General features: G+C 39.8%; 1 protein-coding gene across 2 annotated transcripts; it reads left to right on the top strand.

Moving 5' to 3' along the window:
* The first annotated feature begins 931 nt into the window (after positions 1-931).
* Positions 932-25,405, top strand: LOC101412432 (zinc finger protein 699-like). Of its 2 annotated transcripts, XM_004454027.4 has the most exons (5): positions 932-1,390; positions 6,667-6,917; positions 19,294-19,420; positions 20,417-20,564; positions 20,976-25,405. In XM_004454027.4, exons 2-5 carry the CDS (start codon positions 6,915-6,917, stop codon positions 22,096-22,098), a joined length of 1,401 nt encoding a protein of 466 aa, XP_004454084.1. In that variant the 5' UTR covers positions 932-1,390; positions 6,667-6,914; the 3' UTR covers positions 22,099-25,405. The 2 variants fall into 2 exon arrangements, with proteins under 2 accessions (XP_004454084.1, XP_004454085.1); XM_004454028.5 differs by lacking the exons at positions 932-1,390; positions 6,667-6,917 and having other exon boundaries at positions 19,327-19,420; positions 20,428-20,564.
* Positions 25,406-27,291: the final 1,886 nt, after the last annotated feature.

Here is a 27,291-nt window from a genome sequence, read left to right as displayed (position 1 = left end):
ATTGTAATTAGTAATGGAAGAAATTGTAGCACTGATGTGGAGAAAGTGACCATGGCGGCTGCTGAGGGTGGGGAGAGGGAAGAAGAGATGTGGTGTGGGGGCATTTTCAGGACTTGGAGTTGTCCTGGGTGGTACTGCAGGGACAGATGCTGGACATTGTATGTCCTGCCAAGGCTCACTGGGTGCACTGGGGGAAAGTGTAAAGAATAATGTAAACCATTATCCATGTGGTGCAGCAGCGCTCTAAAATGTATTCACCAAATGCAGTGAATGTGCCACGATGATGAAAGAGGTTGTTGATGTGGGAGGAGTGGGGTGAGGGAGGGGTATATGGGGACCTCATATTTTTTTAATGTAACAAAACAAAAAAAAAAAAGGGAAAAAATTCTCAATACGGTTGCCTGTCTCAGTGAAGGTAAAGGTTACAGTGACAGTGCAACTGCTGAGTTCTTGAAAAATAGACAACAGATATTTCGCAGATACATAACCTAGAAACAAGACTTTTTATATAGTCGGTGTGGTCTGTTCATGGGGAAAGATCCATGATGGTTAGCGGATGTGCAAGAGATGCAAACCACGAAACATGAGGCAACACTTCTGACTTCCAGGATTTTGAAGACGGATAATATTTAGGAGCAGCGAAAAAAGAAAACAATTTCTCCAAAGAACATGCTAATTTTTTTTTCAAATGGCCAAACTTGAAAAGACCTACTTTCTCTGTTCCCCAGGAGGACTGGAAAACCTTCACTTCTGAAATCTGCCTTTAAGGTTACATACTTTTTTAAGAAACCGTAAAGATTATCTCCCTGGAGGAAATAACGCCCGCACTACACTGATTTGAGAGCCCAAGAGCTGGCAGGCACTTCCCCAGGCAGTGGGCGGAGACTCTGCGTCAGCTCCTGAGGCCCCGCCCCTTCCGGCGTGCCCCTCCAGAAACCGGAAGCGGCCGTCAGCGGGCGGCCATCTTTTCCCTCGTCCTCCCTGTGGCTGGTGTTTAGGAGACCTGCTCCTTCTGCGCGCTGCTTCGCTTTCAGGTGTCGCCACCTCGGGACTACAGGGATCTGGCGCCGTGACGGGGTTCGCCTCGGGCTCCCGCGCTGTGCCGGCCGCTCCGGACTCGCGGCGCTTCCTTCCCGGTGCTGACCCTTTCCCACGGTCGCGACGCCGCGTCCCGGACCTCCCGCAGCCCCCGCTGTCCACTGTGGTCCGCGCTCGGCCGCGGAGCGCTTTCCCTAACGGTCCCGGGCCCCTATCCCCTTAGCCGCCGATGTCGCCGGGCGGTCCCAGTGGGCCTAGTTCCGCCGGTGCATTACCAGGTGACAGCGTGGCTCGCAGGCCCCAGCATCAGCTCCCCTGGGACCCTGTGAGTCCCGGGTCCCCCGGAGCCCAGGTGAGACTGGCTCTCAAAGCCCCGCGCCCGCTTCGGGCTGCCGCGTGCCGCTCTCTGCTTTGTTTTCTTTGCTTCAGCGAGGCAACGTTTTGTTAAAGTATTTCCACTTACAAAAACCAAGATTATTGTGCATAATGTTTTCCTTCTATGTTAGTGGTGATAGACTTTTACGATAGATAAGATAGCATAAATTGGAAACTAGTAGGTGCGTTTAGGAGCATATTTAGTCCCACCTAAATTCATGAACTGTTGTGATTAGTAATTGAAGAAGATGTGGCATTGGTGTGGAGAAAGTGGCCATGGTGGCTGCTGGGGGTAGGGAGTGGGAGGAAGAGATGAGATGTGGAGGTGTTTTCGGGACTTGGAGTTGTCCTGGGTGGTGCTGCACTGACAGTTACCCAACATTGTATGTCCTCCCATGGCCCACTGGGTGGAACGTGGGAGAGTGCGGGCTATGATGTGGGCCATTGACCATGAGGTGCAGCGGTGCTCAGAGATGTATTCACCAAATGCAATGAATGTCTCATGATGATGTAGGAGGTGGTTGTTATGGGGGGAGGAGTGGGGTGAGGGCGATGGGGGGTATACGGGGACCTCATATTTTTTGAATGTAACATTAAAAAAAATAAAGACAAAAATATATATAAATATAATTTAAAAAAAGAGGACAGTATTTAGCAGTAAGCATATTTCTGCAATGTTTTAGGCTGTAAGGCAGACTTTTCTCTGACCAATGTGTGATGAACATTAATATGACCAATCGTAGTCTGTGTGATGTAAAATGTGATTTAGCTGGATAAGCTTAATATAGATCAATGAGATTTCTGGAGATCATACATCCAGTACTTCTATAGAACCTTAAGAATCGGCTGGGACAGTACCTGCGGGATTGATGATGAATCTTACACCGAAGAGCCACACTTCTTAGTAGGTTGAAGTGGTCTTCGAGCAAACACCTGGCATGTTCCCCATGCCAGAACATCAAATACTGGGAATGAAGCCAAGAGGGAAGGGCTGCCTGCTGAAGCTAATCAGAGTACTGGAACAGCTGCACTACAGTTTTGGCAAAGAGTGCCTAGTTCTTTAAAATAATTGTTTAACAAAATACTCTTGTTTGGATAAATCTGAAATGTGTAATCATTGGAAAGTCATGATTTACAGGAAATAATTTTGGACATGAAGTAAAATTAAATTCAATGTACAAATGATGAGTGTGGCATCTGTAATGAGAGAATACATTTCTTTTAAAACCAAAGTAAGGTAGAATGAAGGTAGTCTGTATATCAGATTTATTGAAGGTAAGTTTAACAAAAGGATATTTTGTATAGAACAAACGGTGGGAGAAGCTAGACATTAAAGAGTAGATGCAACTACATAGGTCATTTCAAAAATTTAGTTTGTAAACCTTATGTCACCTGTTTGAGAAATCATTGATAACTCCAATGTCATTAGGGTAGTCTCTCCTGAATATTTAGAAATATAAGTCACAGGAGTAATTGTTAGAAAGTACTCTCAGTTTTGTGTGTGTGGTTGTTTTTTTTTTTTGAATCCACAATTAACATCAAGTTGATTGGATCATTTATTTAAATTCCAGGCTTTCCCCACTCCTCTTCCTCAAATGTGATTTTACTTCTCTAGGTTAACACTCCCTAGAGTTGGCATGAAATATTTGAAACTCCCACATAATCTCCTAACATCACCATGACATGAAATTTTCCTTCTTTTCACTCACACACACTGATGCTGAGAATCTTCAGTTGCTTGTTGCCATACTTGAAATATTAATATTTATTACCATCATCATCATTATGCATATATGAAGAAAATAAATGTTATTATTTTGGAAAATACTGCATAGCTTAAAGATTGGGAAAATGCCTTGAGGAAATACGATCATTAAACAACACTTGTAATCTCGACATTTGTAGAAAAATGTGGTGCCTTTTATTTATTTCTGTTTTCTTTTTCTTTCCCTAGAGGTAGATAATCTAGAAGAATCCCCTTTTTGACAGGTTTGTCCCTTAGCGTCTTCACTGGTAGTTGAGTCACTTTATGTCAAACTCAAACCTTCATTCAGACATAACTTTCCTAGTCCAGACTCTTAGGATTTCCTAAATATCTAGTACATGTCAGGACAAGTGTTTTACCTTCCCTTTAGCGCGAAACTACAGAAATGGGATTTGAGGCCCCTTCAAAAGTCGCTGTTTGATTTTTTTGTAGCAAGGAAGAGGGAACCCACAGTTTGATATACAGACAGTGGCATCGGACACCAAACCCTTCTCATGATCCAGTGGGGCAGTTAGGACCACATGGTTCTAAAAACAAAGCTCTTGAAGTTCTACCACGGCAGATCTGCTTCTCACCTGGTTTCCTATGTCAGTAATTGTACCAGCATTTTTTTTCCCCACTAGATTAGGGGAAACATTCAGTCACCCTCTTTCTCTCACCTTCTACCTTCAGGAAATACCAAATCTTGTTGGATGACCAGAATATAACTACTGTCTTTATGAGTACAACTCTAGTCCAAGTCACTCTCAGTGATCTGCAAAGAGACTTCAAAACAGTCTCTAAAATTTCTCCTGTATTTTTCACGTATCAGTAGTAGGAATCTGTAAACCAAGTAAGCTGCCAATCACACACAGAACAAATTCCATATACTTTATCTTGGCCAACAAAGTCATATGTGGTCAGGCTTCTTTATAGCTCCCTGACAGGTTTATAGCATTCAGCCTCATGTTAATTAAGCTCCTGTTACATTAAAAAAATTCCTCAAAGACATCAAGATCTTCTCTGCCTTATAGCCTTTGCACCAGATTTTTCCTTTGGATAGAGGAACCCTCCCCTCCTGCCCATCCACAGGAATTCCTTAATTATATTTTCATAATCCCGGTCTCCCTTCAAATGTCATCTCCCCTAGAGTGCCCACCCTTTCCCCCTCAGTTACTTCTACACATTTCTGTGTTATGTTTTTATCACTGTACTCTTCTGAATGAGGTAATCCAATTAAAGTTAACATTATCCTCAATGATGTAAATGCAGCCAAACTGAATTGAGACTTAAATTTGCTTTTGTCCACTCTTTCCCCCTATATGACACATTTCCAGCAAACAGAAGGTTGTAAAGCTGGGGATTGTAGTAACGACAGCTATCACACCTACACACCCTGTGTGATGTGTTGGCCCCTTTTAGTTCTTCTGAGGATGCTAGAGTTACTATGTCCACAGCCATATGTGACTGTTGCAATTAAAATTAAATTTTAAAAAAATTCGGGGGAAAGGGGAGGAAAGAAATTGGAAGAGGCTGGATTCTGCTCCATAGAGAAACTTAATTGTGTTAGTCTTACTTCAAATGCTTAATAGGTACTGGCTACCATATTGGACAGTTAAGACAATGAGCATTTTTTTTTATTTATCACAGTTCAATTGGACAGGGCTTTTCTAGAGTATATACAACAGGTGTGATTAGTATAAAATAATCTGCATATGGCCTGGATGGTCAGCCAGACATGATAGGCCAGAAGGAAAAGAAGAAAACAAAGTGGGCATAGTGTCTACCCATGGATATTACAGTCTAGCATGGAAGTTAATTTTAAATAAATAGTGACAATATTGACATCTGATAGCATGAAATAAAAGGATCTAACCCAAGTATCAGGTTAGAGTACCTGAAAGGTAGTTAAGTCATAGAATTAGTTAGGTTTAGCTACAAATATGGCTGAGCAGAATTGGTGAAATGAGGGAGGGTGGAGCTTGAAAATAGTATATCAAGTGGGAAAAATGAGTGTGCAAATCTCTAAGGTAGCAGAGAATCCAATATAATCCATGCATTGATGAAAGACAGGGCCAGTTGAAGCACAGAAAACATAGTAGGTGAGTGGGGTGAGCCAGACTTAAGAGGGTCACTAGAGCTATGCTTACTACTCTGGGCTTTTTCCAAGGGAGTGGACAATTACTGAGGGACATTAAGAAGGGATGGGGTGTGAGTAAAGTTATAATTTAGAACAAAATACTCCAGGTCCTGAATTGCATGTAGATTTTAGAAATGACTACTGTGAATGCATGATGCTGAGCAACAGATTGTCATGAATAAATTGAGCTATCTCTGGATGGTGTAGACATGGAGAAAGGTTGTGCATCATGAAAATAGCGGAATGGTATGGATGTAGATAGTACAAAGGGCACATGTTCTTTTTTTCAGTTACCACAGGCTGTAGAAAGGTAAGTGCTTCTCAAACTTTCATGAGGATGTGGATCCCAAGAATCTTGTTAAGATGTGGATTTTGATTCAGCAGGTCTGGGTGCGGCCTGAGATTCTATATTTCTAATAAGGTACCGATTTGGTGCTGGAAATAATGAAAATTATAGAAAGAAGGATTTAAATGAAATTAGAGAAAATATTAGAGATAGTAGAGGAAACAAAAGGAAGGATAATGCTAACAGGTGAGATACTTGAATAAAGACCATGTGGGAGAGAACATAAGACCAAAAAAATAAATACATAGGAGTCAGCTGTGTGGGAAAAGGGAAGAAAGAAACTGGAACAGAGGCTAGATTATTCCATAGAGAAACTGAATGATTTTATGAATGATAGGCCGATCGATTGATAAGGTTGAAAGGATAGTGTACAGGAATCCTCCCAAATTTCTGGAAAGCTTTGGGACTGGTGGTGTCATGGTCCCTGACGGGATGAGGGTGTGGGGAGTGAAGCCAAAGGAAGAAAGTTGTAAAATCTACAGGAAAAATACTTATCACATATTAAAATGATATAGATGAACTGAAAATGTTTGTAAAAATCAGGAAAGCACAGCAGAAAATTGTAACTGCAAATATTTAAAATCTAGAAAGCATGATAGATTCATCACCGAATTTGGAATTTAGGTATTCCCTGAAAATCCATCCATTTTGAGATGGACTATAAGTGTGTTGCTTGACAATGGCGTAAAGTTACTTAGGTGAACTCACAGCTTCAGCCTTGTGTGCCTGACTCCCTGGAAAAGATCAGGTACATGTGTTCTATACTGGCTAGGACAGGTTGCTTGTCATGCTTTTGGGTGTAGAAATTTCTCTATATGTAACCCTGTTCCTAGAAGGAAGGGGCTCATGGTGCTACATGAAGGATGGAAGCTTGTCACAAGATCACCTTAAATACAGATACTCTCAGGATGAAACAGTGTCCCTATCCTAGGAGGAAACCCCGCACGGGCAAATAGCTGAATTCCAAGAATCAGCCACTCCCTCATTCAACCTTGTCTTCTCCCCATCCTGCTTCTACTTCAGGTTCCAGGTGTGGCACAGGGAGAACTGGTTCAGTCTAGGCAGCTGGGGATCCAGGGCGTCCATCTGGCAGATCCATGCAGCCACGAGTAAGGATTTCCACTACTCTGACTGACTGCGTAGACCATACGTTCATCTGCTTCCGAACTGTGTCCTGTGACCCTGCTTCTACTCCATCCCTCTTACCTTAAGTGGCTTCCTGGGCTCTAGGGAGGACAGTCACTTGGATTTCCAGAAGCTGGAGACAGGAAATGGTGAGTACTACTGAGGAGAACTGGGTTATTTTAAGCATGAAGAGAGGAGGCTAGATATGACATGGCATGTACCGGCTGTGTCCTCTGGGCCCTGTGTTTCCTATCTGGGAAAAAAATGGCAGAGAATGTGACAGTCAGGCCCTGAGCCTCAGCAGATTTACAACTCCTACCCTCTGGTTTATTGGACTTACCCCAGCCACCTAACAGGGAGGTGAAGGTCAAACACCAGCACCAGAGAGCCAAGAGTGCCTTTAGCTGCAAGCAGGAGAATTGCATCCATCATCCACGTGGAATCTAAGCCCCCTCTTAATATAGAGGGAGAGTGGTCATAAACATCCCATGATCCACAGGATGGAGGAATAGAGTATGGATTAGAGTAGACTTACTGGTATTCTGCTATAGAACTATCGTGGTTAGTAATGGAAGAAATTGTATCACTGATGTGGAGAAAGTGGCCATGGTAGCTGCTGAAGGTCGAGAGAGGGAAGAAGAGATATATATGATGGGGTATTTTCAGGACTTAGAGTTGTCCTGGGTGGTGCTGCAGGAACAGATGCTGGACATTGTGTGTCCTGCCATGGCCCACTGGGTAGACTGGGGAGAGTGTAAACTACAATGTAAACCACTATCCATGTGGTGCAGCAGTGCTCCAAAATGTATTCACCAAGTGCAAAGAATGTCTCATGATGATGAAAGAGGTTGTTGATGTGGGAGGGGTGGGGTGAGGGGTTGGCGGGTATATGGGGACCTCTTATATTTTTTGAATGTAACGTTTAAAAAAAAAATGGCAGAGGAGGTCTCAGGTCTTGAGCTGTAAGGGGCATCCTAAGGCTCTCCTCCACCAACACTGGGCTCTCCCTTACCTAAATGGAGACTTGCAAGCCTTGGAAACCTGGAGTCATCTTCCATATGTGATTTCTCAGAGCTAGCACTATGGTGAGTTAACATCCCCCTACCTTGGGTTCTGTTTTCTGTGTTTAATGACAACATCCTCTAGGGCCTGTTGATGGAACAACTCTTACTTTAGCCCCCTCTTGTTGGGGAGGCTGATCTGTTGACCCTCTGGAGCCATCCTTGTTCTATCACTGTACACAGTTCTCTTGGCTTCCGTCAGGCACTGGAGCCTTTTCTGTGCAGTTGTGAAACCATATAGCTCCACCTCTCTCAGTGGACTGTGGGGTGAAGAAGGGACGAGTTTGTTATTAGGGAAAGAGCCCTGAGTCTGTGGTGTTCTGAGTGGTGGTTGGTGCTGGAAAGAATGAATCCAGCTCATTCTTGGGGTCTCTAGGCCCATACTTTTTTCCAGTGGGGAATTGTTTTGCTTTGAAGCTTTCAGGTCTGTAAGAAGCATGTTACCCAGTCTGAGTCCTGTTCCTCCCAGCCTAATTCTTCCTAGTCCTAGATTACAATTTGAAATTAACGTGTTATTTTTTTTTTGCTAGAGAATCTCAAGGTAAAAGATGGGTAGTATATAAATTTGTAAGTTCATAGTTTCCACTATAAGTTAATTTTGAGGTTATGTTTGTGTTTCTACTGAGAATTTTAAAATTTAGTGTATATTAAACTTCTGAAACACAGGAACATCAATTTTAACTGATGTGTAAAAGATACTCAAACAATTAAGATGTATCGAAAATCTTGGGATGGATTTTGAAGACTCTCTACATTTAGCAGACCATGTCAGAACTCCTAAATACATTAATGTATTCAATATCTAGGCTATTTTAGGCCTGATGTCTATTTTCACTGTGTTTAAAAAGAGATTTCAATTTACTTTTATTATTTAATAATAATTAGGCTGTGCATGAATAACTCAAATGGTTTTGTTCTTAAAGTAATTATTTTTATCAGTGTTGCGAATTACTCAGTACTACAGTTTTGTTTTCTATCTTTTAACTTTTTATGTTGAAATGATTTCAAACTTAGAGTAGATGTAAAAAAAGTACTGCAAAACCCATCCCAAGATCTCCAACATAGTTACCCCCATCCTAAGATCTGACAATTTTTACATTGTGTTACATTTGCTGTATCATTCTGTCTGTCTGTCTGTCTACCTCCTTATCTGTCAGTTTTCTAAAAGTGTAAAAATTTGAGAACAGGCTGTACACATGTTCCTTCAACACATAACTCCCATGTACATTTCTTAAGAATAAGGATATTTACTCATATAACCATCTTAATTAAAGTTATGAAGTTAAAGAACTTTATCAGTGATACAAAGCTTTCCGTTTGCCTTCCCATTTTTCATATGGTTCAGCAGTGTCCTTTGGGTCTTTTCTCATTCGTTATTAGAGCCAATCCACGTTCATGCATTGCGTTTAGTTGTCCCTGTCTCTTCAGTTGCCTTTTTTTCCTTAAATTCTGGAAACATATATACTATATAATCTTTCCCATCTCAGTCACTTCCAAGCATACCCTTTATTGAGATTCATCACATTTACCATGTTCAATTATCACCATCAATTACCAGAACTTCCCATCACTGCAAACAAACCCTAAACCCATTATGCACTAACTCCACATTTCTTCCCAGCCTCCGTCCCTGATAACTTGTACTCAACTTTCTGTCTCTGAATTTGTATATTGTAGTTGTTTCATACAAATGGAATCATACAATATAGGTACCTTTGTGACTAAACTATTTTACTGAATATGATGTCTTCAAGGTTCATCCACACAGTGTGTATCAGAACATCATTCCTTTTGAAGACTGGGTAATAGTCCATTGTATGCATATACCACATTTTGTTTATCCATTCATCTGCTGATTGACATTTGGGTTGCTTTCACCTTTTGGCTAGCTGTAATGCTGCTATGAACATTGGTGTACAAATATTTGTTTTGAGTCCCTGCTTTCAATTCCTTTGGGTATATACCTAGAAGTAGGATTGTGTAATCATGTAGTATGCATGTTTAAATTTTTGAGGAACTGCCAAACTGTTTTCCATAGTGCCTATACCATTTTACATTCCCACCAACAGTGTACTGCGGTTCCTATCTCCGTGTCCTTGCCATCCATTGATACTTTTTGATTTTTAGATAAGAGCCATTTTAAACTGTGTGAGGTGGTAGCTCATTGTGGTGTGATTTGTCATTTTCTTATTGTAGCTCTTCCTTGAGAAATGTCTATTCAAGTCCTTTGTCCAGTTTCTAATTGGTTTATTTGTCTTTTTGTTGTTATGCAGTGCTTTAAAAAACTCTTTTTTTTTTTACATACATATAATGTTTTATTATTCAACCATAAAAAGGAATAAAGGCGTCATAATTCTTACATCACAGATGAACCTGGAAGACAGCAAGTTAAGTGAAATAAGGCAGACAAAAAGGACAAACATTGTATGACCACACTGCTTTGAAACAATTAGAATAAGTAAATTCATAGAATCAGAATCTATAACATAGTTTACCATGGGACAGGGTGGGAATAGGGAATGAGATGTTGAGCCTTAACATGTACGGTTTTCTTAAAAAACTTTCTTGTTTCTTTGTCTTCCCACTTTGGAGGTCTTATCCTCAATTAAATCTCAGCATGACTCAAATAGCCTCCTCAGCTTTCCCCATAAAATTTGCTGTCCTTGTAGACTTCCTAGACCATGTTGACATCAACATGAACATTCCAATTTTCTCAGACAAATATTGGACTCATTCTTGCCACCTCTTTCTCTCATTACCCAACATTCACTCCATCAGGAAATTCCATTGGCTCTATCTTAAAAGATTATCCAGAACTGTCCTTGCGTATACAACTTAAACTGCCACCACCCCAGTCTCAACCATCAGTGTTTCTTATCTGAATATGGCCATAACCTTCTAACATATCTTTCACCTTCTACAATTGCCTTTTACACAGAAGTGTTTTTTTGTTTTTTGTTTTTTAATAGAGAAGCTGTGGGTTTGCAGAACAGTCAGGCATAAAATACAGAATTCTTATATACCACCCTATTAAGACCTTCTGTTGGTGTCATAGTGAAAGCACATTTTTATTATTGTGCTAGTTAGTAGAGTTATTGTTTACCTTAGGGTTCACTGTTTGTGTAGTGCAGTTATAGGTCTTTGTTTTGGTTTGTTTTCATTCTATTACCTATATTTAACCTAACTCTTTCAACAGTGTTCAGATATATATTTTACAAAGAGGTTCTTTAAGAACTATCAGATATGGTTTGTTCTCTGGTGAAGAGCTTGAAATTCCTCCACATTTCACTCAGATTAAAAGACATTGATCACAAATGCTCTAAAGCATGAAATGCTCACAGACTCTGCACACTTCTTTGACTTCCTCTATGATTGTTCTTCTGAATATCATTGTGTTCCCATTACATTGGTCTCTGGCTCTACCTAAAGCACACTTACCTACTGTCTTCTGACTGTTTCCTCTGTCTGGTACATTATCTTCTCACATATTCCCTTGGGTAACAGTTGCAGCCAATGAGACTCAGTTCAGTTCCTTCTTTTTGATAATGCCCACTGAATAACCTAAATAATATAGCTACTTGAATTGTCAGCACTATCAGTATTCTGAATCCTGCTCTACTTCTTTTTCTCTCTTGTATTATACATAAGATATATAATTTTTAAAAACATATATATATATTTTTAAAAGATACTTAGATTACATAAATGTTACATAAAAAATACAGGGAAACCACATATGCCCCATTCCCTATTCCCTCTCAACATTTTCCTACCTTAACAACATCCTTCATTAGTGTGGTACATTTGTTACAATTGATGAATACATTTTAGAGCATTGCCAATAAGTGCAGTTTATAGTTTACATTGTAGTTTATACTCTCTCCTGCACAATTTTGTAGGTTATGGCAAGATACATAATGGCCTGTATCTGCCATTGCAATGCCAATCAGGACAATTCCCAAGTCCCCAAAATGCCCCTATATTACACATTTTTTTCCTTCTGCCTCCCCTCAGAACCTCTTGTGGCCACTGCCTCCACATCAATGATATACGTTCTTCCATTACTAGAATCACAACAATTCAATAGTGGAACCAATAAGCTTATTCTAGTTTTTGTTCATTCCCCAGTCCTGAGGATACTGGGATGGTGATGCTCACCACACCTCTAATTGAGAGGGGATTTAGATTCCATGGGCCAGATGGATGAAAGTATCTTCCTTGCAATTGCAAACTCTCTCTGTTCCTTGGGGGGATGGCCGTTGTCCATCATCACCTCGTTGTTAGTTGTCCTGGGTGAGTCCAGTGAACTGTAGAGTAGGTGTTGCAACTCTGTTGAGATTCAGGGCCCAGCTGGCACATGGACAGCCCAAAGATCTAATTCTCTTGGATGTATACCTGTCATTTACTGTAGTACTAACTATAGGTTCAAATAGAAGGGTCAGAAGAGACATGTATAGGGAAACCACAACTGAGTCCAACTCTGTCACACTGGGGAGCATCAATTCCAAAGTAGGGCCGACTGGTAAGGCACCAAACTCCTGAGCTGTCTGCTCTGCCTGTAGTGTCTGGATGTCTCCAGAGCCTTCAGGAGCCCCACTGTCTGAAGTAGTATTTAATTTGGTAGTCAAGGAGATCCTGCTGAGAAGTGAATAAGTGTACCTCTGGAGTGACCTCCCAACTCATTTTGAAGTCTCCTTGCCCTATAAACTCATTTGTCTTTACTTTTCCCCCTTTTAGTCAAGGTCTTTTTCCACTTGCAATGCTAGTTGGTACTTGGTAGTAATGTCTTGGTGCCAGGAAGGCTCATCCCCAGGAGTCATGTCCTACACTGGGGGAAAGGTAATGCATTTATGTGCCGTGTTTGACTTAGAGAGAGGCCATATTTGAGCAACAAGGTCACTCTCAGGAAGTAAGATATATAATTTAATTTTGGATTGTTTAGCTGTTGCATCATTCCATAGAGAAGACCTCGGAGTTTTTCACAGGTGAATCTTAATTACAAAGAAGCAAGACTGGTACTTTTTTTTTTTTTGCTCCAAAATATTTTTATTTTTATTTTATTTTTTTCAAATTCTACTCAATTTATTCATTTTTTAAGAAAATACTACATTCAAAAAATATGAGGTCCCCATTCACCCCCACCACCCCCACCCCACCACTCCCCCCACAGTAACACTCTCCCCCATCATCATGACACATCCATTGCATCTGGTGAGTACATCTCTGGGCTTCGCTGCACCCCATGGCCTGTGGTCCACACCATAGCCCACACTTTCCCACGTTCCATCCAGTGGGCCATGGGAGGACATAGAATGTCCGGCAGTTGTCCCTGCAGCACCACTCAGGACAACTCCAAGTCCCGAAAATGCGTCCACATCTCATCTCTTCCTCCCATTCCCCGCCCCCAGCAGCCACCATGGCCACTTTTTCCACACCAATGCCACATTTTCTTGATTATTAACCACAATAGTTCATGAATAGAATATCATTAAGTCCACTCTAATCCTTACTGTATTCCTCCTTTCTGTGGACCTTGGCTTGGTTGTGTCCATTCCACATCTATGTCAAGAGGAGGCTTAGATTCCACATGGATACTGGATGCAGTTCTCCTGCTTTCAGTTGTAGGCACTCTAGGCTCCATGGTGGGATGGCTGACATTCTTCAACTCCATGTTAGCTGAGTGGGGTAAGTCCAATAAATCAGAGTATAGGAGCTGAAGTCTGTTGAGACTCAGGGCCTGGCTATCGTATTGTCAGTCCAGAGATTCAAATCCCCTAGATATATCTTAAACCCCAGCACCAAATACAATTCCAGTAAAGTAGCATGAAAGGCTTGTGAAAAGAGATCACATCTGAGTCCAGTTCCATCACGCAGAAACACCAGCTCCAAAGAAGGGCCAACTGACATGGCAGTGAACCCCATCTGCCATGACCATAGAACCTGTGGGTCTCTTTAGTCCTCAAAAGAACCAATACCTGGGGTTTTATCTACTTTATCTGTCTCTGAGACTCTGCTCAGGTGTGCATAAGGACAATCCTTCTGACAACCTCCAGACTCTTTTTTAGAGACTCATAGCCATATAAACTCATTTAAGACTGGTACTTTTTAGGTTATCCAACATTCTCTTCATTTGTTTTTTGTTTTTCTTTTAAAGCAGTTTTACTGAGTTATATGCATGCATTAATCAGCCACAGGAGTGCTGGTGCAAAGTACCAGATATCTGTTGGCTTTTATAAAAAGGTAATTATTTGGATTAAAAGCTTACAGTTACAAGGCTATAAGGCATGTTATTTCCCTTACCAAAGTCTTTTGCCATGTGTTGGAGCAAGATGGCTGCTGATGTCTGCAAGGGTTCAGGCTTCCTCTTCCTCTTAAGGCTCCGTGGTCCCAGCTTCTTCTAATCTCAGCTGTAGGTTGTGATAAGCCTTGTCCCTCTCTTGTGGCTTGTTTCTCTCCAGGCTCAGCTGCTCTATTCTCTCCACAATGTCAGCTGTAGACTATCAGGCTCTATTTGTTCCTTGGGCTCTGCCGTGTCAATGGAGTCATCTTTATTCCTCTGTGTTTGTCTCTTAGGTGTTTACTTCCTGAGGCTTCAGCATCAAAACACTCTACTCTCTGTACTCTGCCATGTCTTTTCTCTGTGTGTCCCCACCCACCAAGGGGGTGGGGGCTCAACATCCTACTGACAAGGCCCAATCAAGACTTTAGTCATAATTAAGTAAAAGTGAAACATCTGAATCCAGTATAGTCTAATATGCCTAGAGTAACAGAGTTCACGAACTTAATCCAATATCTATTTTGGAATTCATAAATAATACCAAACTGCTACTACACACATACCAAACAATTCATCAAAAGCATACCATCAGATCACAGTTGTGCGTTCATCACAATCAATTTTAGAACATCTTCTTTACTCTCAAAAGAAAAACCCATGCTCCTTAGCAGTCACCTCTCAATCGCTCTCTCCTTTCCCAACCCTACATAGCAATTAATTTATTTCTGTCTCTATGCATTTATTTGTATTTACATTTTATGAAAATGGAATCATACAATATGTAGTACATTGTTTCTGGCTTCTTTTCACTTAGCATAATGTTTTATTTTGTTTTTTTAATTGGAGAAGTATGTTTACAGAAAAGTCATGGTTCCCATATACCTTCCTATTGTTGACACTTTACCTTAGTGTGGTACCTTTGTTACTACTGATGAAAGAATATTGAAATTGTGCTATTAACTATAGTCCATAGTTTACGTTAGGTATTTTTTCGCACATACCACCCTACTATTAACACCTGTAATGGTGGCATGCATTTCTTATGATTCATGAAATAACATTTTTATACTTGTGCTATTAGCCTCAGTGTATTATCTACAACAGAGTTCACTATGTTCTATACTCCCATGTTTTATCTTCTTTCACTCTAGTAACATATATGACCCAAAATGTCCCTTTTCAAACATATTCACATACATGGTTCAGTGCTGTTAAACTCACAATAATCTGGTACCATCACTAACATCCATTTCCAAACCTCTACAATTACCTAAATAGAAATTTTGTACAAATTAAGCATCAGATACCCATCTCTAACCCAATCTATCCCCTGGTAACCTATGTTCTAGATTCTGTCTCTTTGAGTTTGCTTATTATAGTTAGATCATAAAAGTAAAATCATGTAATATTTGTCCTTTTCTGCCTAATTTATTTCACTCAACATAATGTCCTCAAAGTTCATCCATGTTGTTGCATGTATCAGGACTTCATTGCATTTTAGAACTGAGTAATATTTCCTTTTTGTATATACTACATTTTGTTTATCCGTTTACCAGTTAATGGACACTTGGGTTATTTTCATCTTTGGCAATTGTGAATAGTGCCACTATGAACATTGATGTGCAAATATCTGTTTTGAGTCCCTCTTTACAATTCTTCTGTGTATGTACCTGGTAGCAGGATTGCCTGGTCATATGGTAATGCTATATTTAGCTTCCTGGGGAACTGTCTGACTTTCATAGGGGCTGCATACCGACAATGAATAAGTGACCCTCTTTCTTCACATCTTCTCCAAGATTTGTTGCTTTCTGGTTATAATAGTATTCTACTGGATGGGAAATGGTATTTTATATTGGGTTTAGATTTGCATTTCCCTACTGGCTAATGATATTGAGCATCTTTTCATATGCTTTTTAGCCATTAGTTCTTCCGCCTGTTTTTTAGTTGGATGTTTTTTGTTTTGTTTTGTTTTTGGGTTGTAGGATTTCCTCATATAATCTGCGTATTAAACCCTTACCTGATGTAGGACATTATATATCTTGCCATAACCCACTGAATGGACTGGGCGAGAATGTAAACTCCAATGTAAACTATAATCCATGCTGTGTAGCAGTGCTCCAAAATGTACTTATCAAATGCAATGAATGTGCCACACTGATGAAAGAAGTTATCAATGTGGGGGAGTGGGGGTATATGAGAACCTCTAATATTTGTTTAATGTAACATTTTGTGTGATCTATGTATCTTTTAAAAAAAAGATAAAAAAATGAACAAAAAAAGAACCCTTATCTGATAAGTGGTTTCCAAATATTTTCCTCTAATCTAGAGGTTATATTTTTTACTTTCATGATGAAGTTCTTTAATGCAGAAAATATTTTTATTTTGATGATATACCATTTATCTGTATTTTTATTTGTTGTTTATCCTTCTAGTGTAAAGTCTTATAAACCATTGCCTGTTACAAATCCTGAAGATGCTTCCCTATGTTTTTTCCCAGAAGTTTTATAATTTGGGTCTTATATTTAGGTCATGAATACGTGCTATTTTGATCACTATAGCTTTGCAGTAAGTTTTATCATTGTGAATAACTTCATTCTTTTTCATGATGGTATTGGCTTTCAGTGTGACTTACCCTTCTGTATTTATTTGATGATTGGCTCTTACGTTTCTGCGAAGAAGGCTGTTGGAATTTTGATTAGGATTGCATTGAATTTCTAAATTCCTTTGGGTACAATTTACATTTTAATAATATTTAGTCTTCCAGTCCATGAATACGGAATATACTTCCATTTATTTACATCTTCTTTGGTTTCTTTTAGTAATGTTTTATAATTTTCTGTATGTAAGTTCTTTACGTCCTTGGTTGAATTTTTGCCCTTTTTGATGTTGAGGATGTTTCCTTCTATTTCTAGTTTTCTAAGTGTTTTTATCATAAAGGTGTTCTTGATTTTGTCTAATGCCTTTTCTGTTCTTCCATTGCTAAAATGACAATAAGGCTATAGTAGAAATACAGTAAGACTACTTTAGTCCTTCATTCATTCCCCAATCTTGAGAATTCTGGGATGATGATGCCCACTCCACCTCTAATTGAGAGGGGGCTTTGGTACCATAGGGCAGATGGATGGGACTATCTTGCTTGCAGTTGTAGATTCTTGGTTCCTTGGGATGGTTGTTGTCCATCATCATTTCCTTGTTAGTTGTCCTGCATGAGTCCAGTGAACTGGAGAGTAGGTATTGCACCTCTGTTGAGATTCAGCGCCCAGCTGGTAACATGGACAGCCCAAAGATTTCAGTTTTTTGGGTGTACACCTATCAATTCTAGGTTCAGTACAGGGTCAGAAGAGCCATGTGTAGGGAAACCACAGCTGAGTCCAATTCTGTCACACTGGGGAGCATCAGTTCCAAAGTAGGCCCCACTGGCCAGGCACCAAACTTCTGAGCTGTCTGCCCTGCCTGTAGTGTCTAGATGTCTCCAGAGCCCTCAGGAGCCCTGCTGTTTGAGGTAGTATTTATTTTGGCAGTCAGTGAGCAATGATCTTTCTTAGTGGCAGGTCGTTATGGTGACCCCTACAGCCCCTGGGATTTTGCCGTGGTCAGGGTTAAGGTAGTTATGCTTGTGTCCCCACCATGGATGGAGATGTAAGGAAATATTAGAGTGGAGCCTTCAGAGGACTGGTGTGTAAGTCTCTGTTTCCTAGGATTAATGGGCAACTTAACATTGAAACCAATTTGGACTTCAGTAACCATGTAAAACGGGAACCTTAACTTGTTACCCACACCTAATAAAGCCCAAAGCATGTTCTTCTGGCTCTTGTGGAAATAGTTCTCTTTGGTATCTTGTATTAGAATGTCATTGGATGTCTGGGCTTATGTTTATTGAGCAGAGCGGTCACTAATACTTGTGCAGGTACAGTCAGTCTCATAAGTGTTGGAATTGTGTGGAGGCCCATATTTTCATGTGTCCTCTCCATCGGAACTCTTTTAAAATTTCAGTACCCTTGCTTATCTATATGAAGGTGTTAGGGTGACAGTGCAAGTGCTGAATTCTTTAAAACTAGATGACAGATAGGTGAAAATACATACTTTTCCAAAAGATTATTCTCCTGTAGTCAGGTTGTCCTGTGTCCTCCTGATGATGTGTAGCTTTTATTTTATTTTATTTTTTAAAAGATGTATTTATCACTCTATTTCTTCCCTCTCCCCCCACCCCACTCATTTTACACTTGCTGTCTGCTGTCTGTGTGTTCTTCTGTGTCTGCTTGTCTTCTCTTTAGGCAGCACTGGGAACTGATCCTGGGACCTTCTAGAGGGGGAGAGAGGTGCTCAATCTGTTGCGTCCCCTCAGCTCCCTAGTCTGCTGTATCTCTTATTGTCTTTCCTCTGTGTCTCTCCGTGTTGTGTCATCTTGCTGCACCAGCTGTCCACATGGGCCAGCACTCCTATAAGGGCGAGCACTCTGCGTGGGCCAGCTCGCCATATGGGCCAGCTTGCCTTTCACCAGGAGGCCCTGGGAATCGAACCCTGGACTTCCTATATGGTAGACGGGAGCCCAGTTGCTTGAGCCACATCTTTTTCCTGGTATATAACTTTTAAAGGACTTAGGGTGAGCTCAGTGCCAGGGTTGACTGTTTCTGTATCTGAATTAGTTACTTTCTGGGCTTTGCATGGAAATGGGGAGGGGCAAAAGGAAAAGTTGCCATTTCCCTAGTACTTTACCAATTACTGATATCTCATGCCCATTTCACCCTTTATGTTTGTTGATTGTTCTGGAGGGTCTTAGGCAGGGAAATGAAATAATTATTTTTACAAAGAAGTGATTAGCTAAATGGGGGAATAAGTCATCTGTAGAGCATTTCTCTCATTTTTGCTAAGGGCTCTGTTTTGAGCCATAAACACAGGAAGAAGACTGGAATTACTTACTCAGAGCCAACAGATGGAGAGATAAATTCGATGTGATTGAAGGTTGTTGAGTCTGTGAGACAAGACGCAGTGAGTCAGGAAGTAAATATAGCTGGTGTAGGGAAGATGCTTTTGGCCAAGCCTTTAGGTAATGTAAATCTTGGTAAACACCCAGAACTTTGTAAACTTCCTAAGACTTTTTAGTTCCCCAAGGCCGAAATCCTCAATCATCCTCCACATATTAGGGAGATGGTAACTTGCTGATCCAGAATGTGTGTAATGTTTCAGGACTCAGTGGTCTTTGAGGATGTGGCCATGGATTTTTCTCAGGAAGAGTGGGCTTTGCTGGATCTTGCTCAGAGGAAACTCTACCGAGATGTGATGGTGGAAAACTTCAGGAACCTGGCCTCCATAGGTAAGAGTGGCCTCATTTAAAAAATTTACTCCTTTAGTGAAAAAGTTTATTTCACTCTTTGACCTTGTTCCAGAATTTAGGCCGAAAAATGGAAATAGTTTGATGAATAAGATTACCATGGTCACTTGTGCTATGGAGCTTACATATATCCCGACTTACCCATGAACATAAATATCTGTGTATTAATCTGACTTCTTTCCATATGGTTAAAAGTCCTGAAGTCCTTTATGTGTGATAAATGTGGGCATTGGCCCCAGGAGTCACTTTGGGACCCAGAGAAGATTTGTGATTTGGGACCTTGTTATAGTTGTACTGTCTTTATTAGAAATTTGACATGATTTTGCTGCAAATAAACTCATGTGTGCCCCTCTCTAGCAGACCAAAGCTTTGGGTTCATGGCCAGAGAAATCTGTGTTGCCCTTCACTATCTTCTCTCATAATACGCCTTTGTCCTATGAGGACCAGGCCAGCCACACCCATTCCGTCTTTTCCCCCCAGAGAAGCAAGGGTTAGATCTGAGGATAGTAAAGATAGGAATTTTCCAGAGCTGTTGTGTTGGAGAGCACCTAGAAGACAATATCTTTTAAAGAACAATCCTTGAGTGGTGAGAGGTACATTCGATTAAGTTAATTAGAAAACATCTCTTATGACTTGAAGAGGGTGAAGTTACTTTTCTGACTTTTCATCATTGCTCTCCAGCCTCTGTGTTCATGGGTAAAGCCTTCCCTCTGACCTCCTTTAATATTATCTTTGGGCACATGCACCTTTCTTCTTTCCTCTCCTAATTGCACCCTATTTATAATATCAACATTCAGTTCTCAAGAAGTTATTTCTTAGTAAGTTATTTACCCTTCCAGTTCTTTATACTTATTATTTCCAAATAAGGCATTTTCAAATGCCTCAAAGCTTTTTTGCTCACACGTGCCTTCTTTCTTTTAAAATGTCTTTGCTTTTTTGTTTCATATGATGAAACTTGTCTTAAAATCACTGGGTCAGTTTCTCAACAGGATAATAATGGAGAACACTTATCCAATGAACATATAATAGTGCAGTTCATGAAGAGTGACTCCTGGCCCTCTATGTTAAGAGAAGTCTACCAATTCCAGGGCATTGAAGATCTGCACCAATGGGGGAGACTTGTTAGGTGAGTGCCATTCACACAAGAGAGACTAGTGCCCCAGAGCCTGAGGGTATCATGGCATTAAAATACCTGCCTACATACATAAATGTGTGTGTTTACATACACACATATGTAAATATGTGTGAATGTATGTATGTATATACCTCTAAAAAAGTGTGCATTCCTATAATTTTCACTATTCCATTCTTGTGAGTCGGATATTGAGTATTTGAAACATCTATAACTTGTCAGCAGTTATCAGAAAGTCCCATATTTTAGAAACGTTGTGACAATAAAGCTAGCACTCCCTGCCAGATGATTCAGCTCTTACAACTTGGGACAACTCAGGGCAGAAACCATACATGTTCACTGTGTATATCTATGGTAAATTGGTAATAAATTCATTTCTGACAGCATGCTTCTTATTTTTAACAGAGGGCATATGGTTGAAAGCCTCCCTGAGAATGATGAAGGTAATCAGTTTGGAATTACCTTCAGCCAAATTCCACATCTTACTCTGCTTAGAAGAACTCCTGTTGTATTGAAGTCTTATGAATGCCATGGTAGCGGAGAAGCCTTCATGGATCATTCATCACTTAAGCATCACATGAGTTCTTACATTGGATGCAAACCCTCTCAGTGTACAGAATGTCTAGAAACTTGTAGTTGTACCTCGTATATAAGTACTCATATGAGAACTCTAACTGGAGAGAAACCCTATAAATGTAGAGAATGTGAGAAAGGATTTGGTTCTCATGCATCTCTTAAAAGACATGTTTCCACCCTCACTGGAGAGAAATTCTCTGAATGTAAGGAATGTGGAAAAACCTTTGGTTGTCCCTCAGCCTTTCAGACACATGTAAGAGGTCATATTATTGAATGTAAGGAATGTGGCAGAATCTTTACTCGTTCCTCATCCCTCACTTTACATAAAAAAATTCATAGTGGAGATAAGCGTTACGAATGTAAGGAGTGTGGGGAAGCCTTTATCGGTTCCTTTGCCCTTGCTGAACATAAAAAAAACCACACTGGAGATAAGCGGTATGAATGTAAGGAATGTGGGAAAGCCTTCAGCCGTTCCTTCGCCCTCACTGAACACAAAAGAATACACACCGGAGAGAAGCCTTACGAATGTAAGGAATGCGGGAAAGCCTTTAGTCGTTCTTCATACCTTTATGTCCATGTAAGAAGTCACAGAGGAGAGAAGCCTTTTAAGTGTAATGAGTGTGGGAAAGCCTACGCTATTTCTGTTTCCCTCACGGAACACAAAAGATGTCACAGTGGAGAGAAACCTTACGAATGTAAGGAATGTGAGAAAGCCTTTAGCCGTTCCTCATCCTTCACTAAACATATCAGAATTCATACCGGAGAGAAGCCTTATGAATGTAAAGAATGCGGGAAAGCTTTTAGCCTTTCCTTCGCCCTCACCGAACATAAAAAAAATCATACTGGCGAGAAGCCTTATGAATGTAAGGAGTGTGGGAAAGCCTTTAGTCGTTCCTCATACCTTACTAAACATAGCAGAATTCACTCTGGTGAGAAGAACATGAACCGCTGAGGAGTGTTGCATGCAAAAGAGCCCTTGGGGCAGATGGGGAGAGAGACCACCAAAGAAAGGCTAGTAATGACTGTTGTGACTTTATTCACACCAGTTTTAGTCAGCTAGACCATACAAAGGCAAAATGGACTTTTCTGAAGTGACCCACCCTTCTGGGTTGACCCTATCTGGCTTCCCAGGGTGGAATTCCCTGATGGAGAAGAAACCAATGGCAGGAAAGCCTCACAGGAAACAACACAAAAATGGCAGTGGTGTGTTCAACTGAACTGCAGTAAGATCGAATGGGTTGCAGAGCTGAAAAGTGTAAGGAAGACAAGGATCTGAGTGAGGGAGAGAATTTACACAAACCAGGAGCTTGGGAGGAAAGTCTGCGCACATACAAAAATTACAGATCAAGAATACCAGAGAAGGAACAGAGAAAAACTATTTGGAGGTGAAGCAGTTACACAAAATGTGTGTAATCTTAAAAATTGCACCACATATTCATGGCAAGATTCAGATGAGTTGAGAAAATCTGAACAGTTAAATATGGGCTGTTGTGAAGGTCTAGAGTAAGACCAAGTGCAGAAGAGCCTTAACATAAAGCCAGTCAACCATAAGATTCTGGATAAAAAGAAATGGACCTTAAGAGTTAACTGATGAAGAGAATCAGATGCCCAGGCATCAGGGGAAAAAATCATAGGCCATACTAAGAAACTGGAAGATATGGCTCAGTCAAGGGAAAACTTTTTCAGAGAGGACTCATGATTTGGAACTTAATAAGGTGTTCAAACTAATCTCTTAAAACAATTTAAGGGGATGAAGGAAAATAGGCATGAAGAGATAAAGGATATAAAGGCAATGTGTGAGTATAATGAAGAGCTTGAAAGTATAAACTAACAAATGGGGATGAAAGACACAATAGTAGAGATTATATATCTACATTAGAGACAAAAATCAGATTTGATCAGGCAGAAGGAAAAATCAGCAAACTAAAAGGACATTTGAAATTGTCCTTTTAATTCAAGGCACAGGACAGCAAATATTTGAGCAATGTCTCAGGCATTTGAGTGAGAACAAAAAGTGTACAAACATACATGTCATGGGCAGCCCAGAAGGAGAAGAGAAGGTAAAGGGGTAGAAAGTATATTTGACCAGAAAATTCCCAAGTCTAATGGAAGACATAAATACACATGTCTGAGAAGTACAATGCTCTCCAAACAATCCAGATAGACCTCTAAGATACATATTAATCAGAATGTCAGATTCTAAAGTTAAAGAGAATTCTGAAAGCAAGAGAAAAGTCATTTGTCACAAGACATCCTAAAAAGACTTCTGATTTATCAGAAATGAAAATGAAATACATATTTAAGGTACTGAAAAGAAAAACTGCCAGCCAAAAATCCTTTATCTGGCAACACTGTTCTTCAAAACTGAGGGAGAGTGTAGAGTATTCACAGATAACACAAAATGAGAGAATCGGTCAACAAGAGACCTGCCCTTTAAGAATTACTAAAGGGAGTTCTGCAGATTAAAAAGACAAGAGGAAGTGGTTTGGAGTGGTGTGAAGAGATGGTAGCTAAAAAGGTAAATGCAAAATGCAATAGTACTCTATCCACAATACATAGCACTGCACTTTAATTCATAGAATCAGAATACAACTGAGCAAGGAAAAGGTGTTTCCTGAAAATGGGCATGCAAGATATAAAGTGGTAAAGCAGGACTAAAACAATGAAAAGAAAAATAGAGGAAGCAGATGGAATATTATTCCATTTTTTAAAAGGAAGTCTTGATGCATGTGAACATGGATCAATCTTGAATACATTATGTTGAGTCAAGCCACAATAAATGTGTGATCTTACTGTCAATGAGCTAATTATGTAAGCAAACTCATAGAATCTAAAATATAGGTTAGCAGGGTAATGAGTGCGGTAGAGAATGGGGACCTGATGCTTATACATACAGAATTTCTACTTTGGTTAATTGTGAATTTGGAAGTGGATAATGGTGAAGGCCCCACAGTATTGTGAGTTTAATTAACCTCACTGTACTATGTGAATGTGTTTGAAAGGTGTGGCAGTTTGGTATTTATAAATTCCAAAAATAGATATTGGAATGTGTTTGTAAACTGGTCTGTTCCTCTGGGCATATAAGATTGTGTTAGATTCAGAGGTTTCACTTTGCCTTTATTAAATCAAGATTAGGGCTTTTATTTGACCACATCATTAGGGTGACTCAGAGTTCCCACCCCCACCCCCTTTGTGGGCTATATAAATGGATGCTCAAGGATAGGGAAGTAAATACATGGACAAGAAGAACACAGAGAGTTTAGTTTTAGACTCTGGAGCCCTGGGGAGAGAGCCGAGCTGTTCACCTGATAGTTTGCAGCTGAGGAGACCAGAGCCCTGAACAACTGAGAAAGCCCAGGATGAAACGAGCCCCAGGGAGAAAGGTGAGCTTTCTGCTAGCCTACAGCTGAGAAGAGGAGAAACCGGGACTACGGAGCCATTTGAGGAAGAGGAAGACTGAACCCTCACAGTCTTTGATGAGGGAAGTAACTTACTCTTTATGGCCTTGTGACTGTAACCTTCTACCCCAAATAAATACCCTTTATGAAATCCGACAGATTTTGCATCAGCACCCCTTTGGCTGACTAATACAAAAGGAGACATTTTGGATCATGTATTTTACTAGAATGAAAGAAGATAACATATGTGACTATAACATAGTAAACCCTGTTGTGGGTGATGGAGTGGGGTTAATAGTACAAGAATGTTTCTTCATGAATTGTAACAAATGATTGACACGAGGTGTTAATAATTGAATGGTATATGGGAAAATACATGTAATATAAATTATGGACTGCAGTTAATAGTAGTTCAATATTTTTTCATCAATAGTAAAAAGTATAACACTAATCAATGTGTCATAAATGGGATGTATGGATATATTGTATTTTTTACATGACTTTTCTATAAACATACAATTTCTCTAATTAAATAATTTTTAAAAACATGGTGATAGAAACCAGATACAAGTACTACATATAACTCAGTCTGTATATAAAAAAAGTAGATATATAAATATTCATATATATGTGTGTGTGTAAATAAATCTATAGAGACAATTAGTGTAATATAGGACTAGCGAAAGAAAGATTGAAAGGTGACTGTCAAGGGATATGGGTTTTTCTTCATTGAATAATGAAAATGTTCTGAAATTGTGTTGAAATGGGGCACAGCTCTATATGAAAAGCCATTGATTGCACTGTTGGATGGTTTGTATGGTATGTAAATATATCTCAATAAAATTGCTTTAAATGCAAAAACTTGCAGCAGTCTATGAATGTAAAAATGTGGGAAAGCCTTTAATCACTCATCCCTCACTGACCAGATGAGAGCCCACCATGAAGAGAAGCGTTATTATTGTAAGGAATGTGAGATGTCTCTGCTTTTCAGCCTTTTGAAGACATGAGAAGGTACTCTACAGATTAAAAATGTGTAAGTAATGTTGGAAGCTTTCAGTTTTCCTTCATCATTTTAAAACCTAAAAGAAGATACTGTACATGGGAGAGAAACTTTGTTAAGGGTACAGAATGTGGGCAAGTTTTTGCTTTTCCCCCATACTTCAATGTGGGAAAACTTTTGCTGATTATACCTGATGAACACATGAGGAATTGCACTCTAACCATATAATTGTAAGAAAGGTGGGAACATCCAGTTTGTGTTTTTTCCCCACAACTGAGTCAATATGTGAGTCATCACACTGTCAAGATATTCTACGAATGGAAGACAAGGGAAGACTTTGGTTTCCCTTCTTGAAGACACTTGTCTATAAGGCCTCATTCAGAGGAGAGATTGTGTAACCAAGCAATGTAGGAAAGCCTTGATTGACCTCATTTTGCTTTTTTGTGCAAAAGGAAGTTCATACCAGGACAAAGTTAGAAATAATGGAATTTACCATGACCATATCTGCATATGCATTAATTTCAACTTTATATCCTGATACTAAGATGGGGTCCTCATCCTCAGCAGCAGGAGGAGAGAGAACATTTTCTGAGTTCAATCATCTGCCCTAATGCAAAATGAGAGGGGTCTTTTATAAAGCATGTCCAAGTGCAGGTCCAGAAGGCACATGAGGGGCAGTGGGTCTAATAAGGAATACAGTGTTACAAAATTTACTGATCATTCACCAGCTCCTAAGGGTTGCCTTTTTTACTCAGGAATGCTGCAATTTGAGAGCCAGGAAGAGCTGGAAGGGGTGGCGGGGAAATGCAAAGTCATTTACACTACAATCCACTCCATCCCACAACTCTTAAAATCTGTGAACTTTTCAACATGAAGCCCTAAGTGTGGAATGGGGGTTTAAATAGAAGGCCACAGCTACCATATGAACAAGACAAGCAAGTGACTATTAGTAATTATAGGAGTTTGTGGGCTCTGGGAGTTGCCACCCAGAAGAGTGGCTCTTGCAGTTTTTAGCCAATTACTCCAGTTCATCAAAGATAAAGGAAGGATATTTGTGGGAAGACCAGAGCTGCCAGGGATTCTCCCAGGAATAAATGTGACTACTGCAAAGCTTACACTCTAGGCCCTAATTTCCTTATGAGAGTTTAAATAAAGCTGTTTCTAGAGATCATTGACCACCTATTGTAGAAGTTTTCTTTCATTTTACTATTACAGTTTTACCAAGATTATGTTACTCAACCAGTAAAACACAGTATGTAGATTTGCTTTCTTCAAAGTCCCTTTTTATTGAAGGGGAGCCCATTTCATGCTCTTTTAGAGAAGCATCAGAGTAGAATAATGTAATTGATAAGGGATTGTGGTTTTCATAAGATATCACATTCTTCTAAGAATAACTAAAACTATAACCACAGTACCACTATGCAGATTAGTATTTGGATAGAATACTGACAGTGAGACCTTAAGTCTTTAAGAGCTTTGTAGAATCCTAAATATAAGTAATATAGTAAATGAAACTTTTTAAAGGATCTTGAAAGTGTTTTACTTCAGATTAAAATGAACAGTGTCTGCATTGTTTACTGTAAGATACACAGTATTCTTGAATAAACAGCAGTACAGGGAGGAAATTTTCCAAGTTATTTTATGAAAACCTAAGATTCCCAATGAAATCGAGATTATCTTCCTACTACCATCACTTTAATATGATCACATGCCTATTGGAACAGTAATGTTTGCACCCTAAAAGTAC

The sequence above is a fragment of the Dasypus novemcinctus genome, chromosome 30 (genome assembly GCF_030445035.2).
Source record: "Dasypus novemcinctus isolate mDasNov1 chromosome 30, mDasNov1.1.hap2, whole genome shotgun sequence".
NCBI lineage: Eukaryota > Metazoa > Chordata > Mammalia > Cingulata > Dasypodidae > Dasypus > Dasypus novemcinctus.
This window is presented reverse-complemented; position numbering and strand designations above follow the sequence as displayed.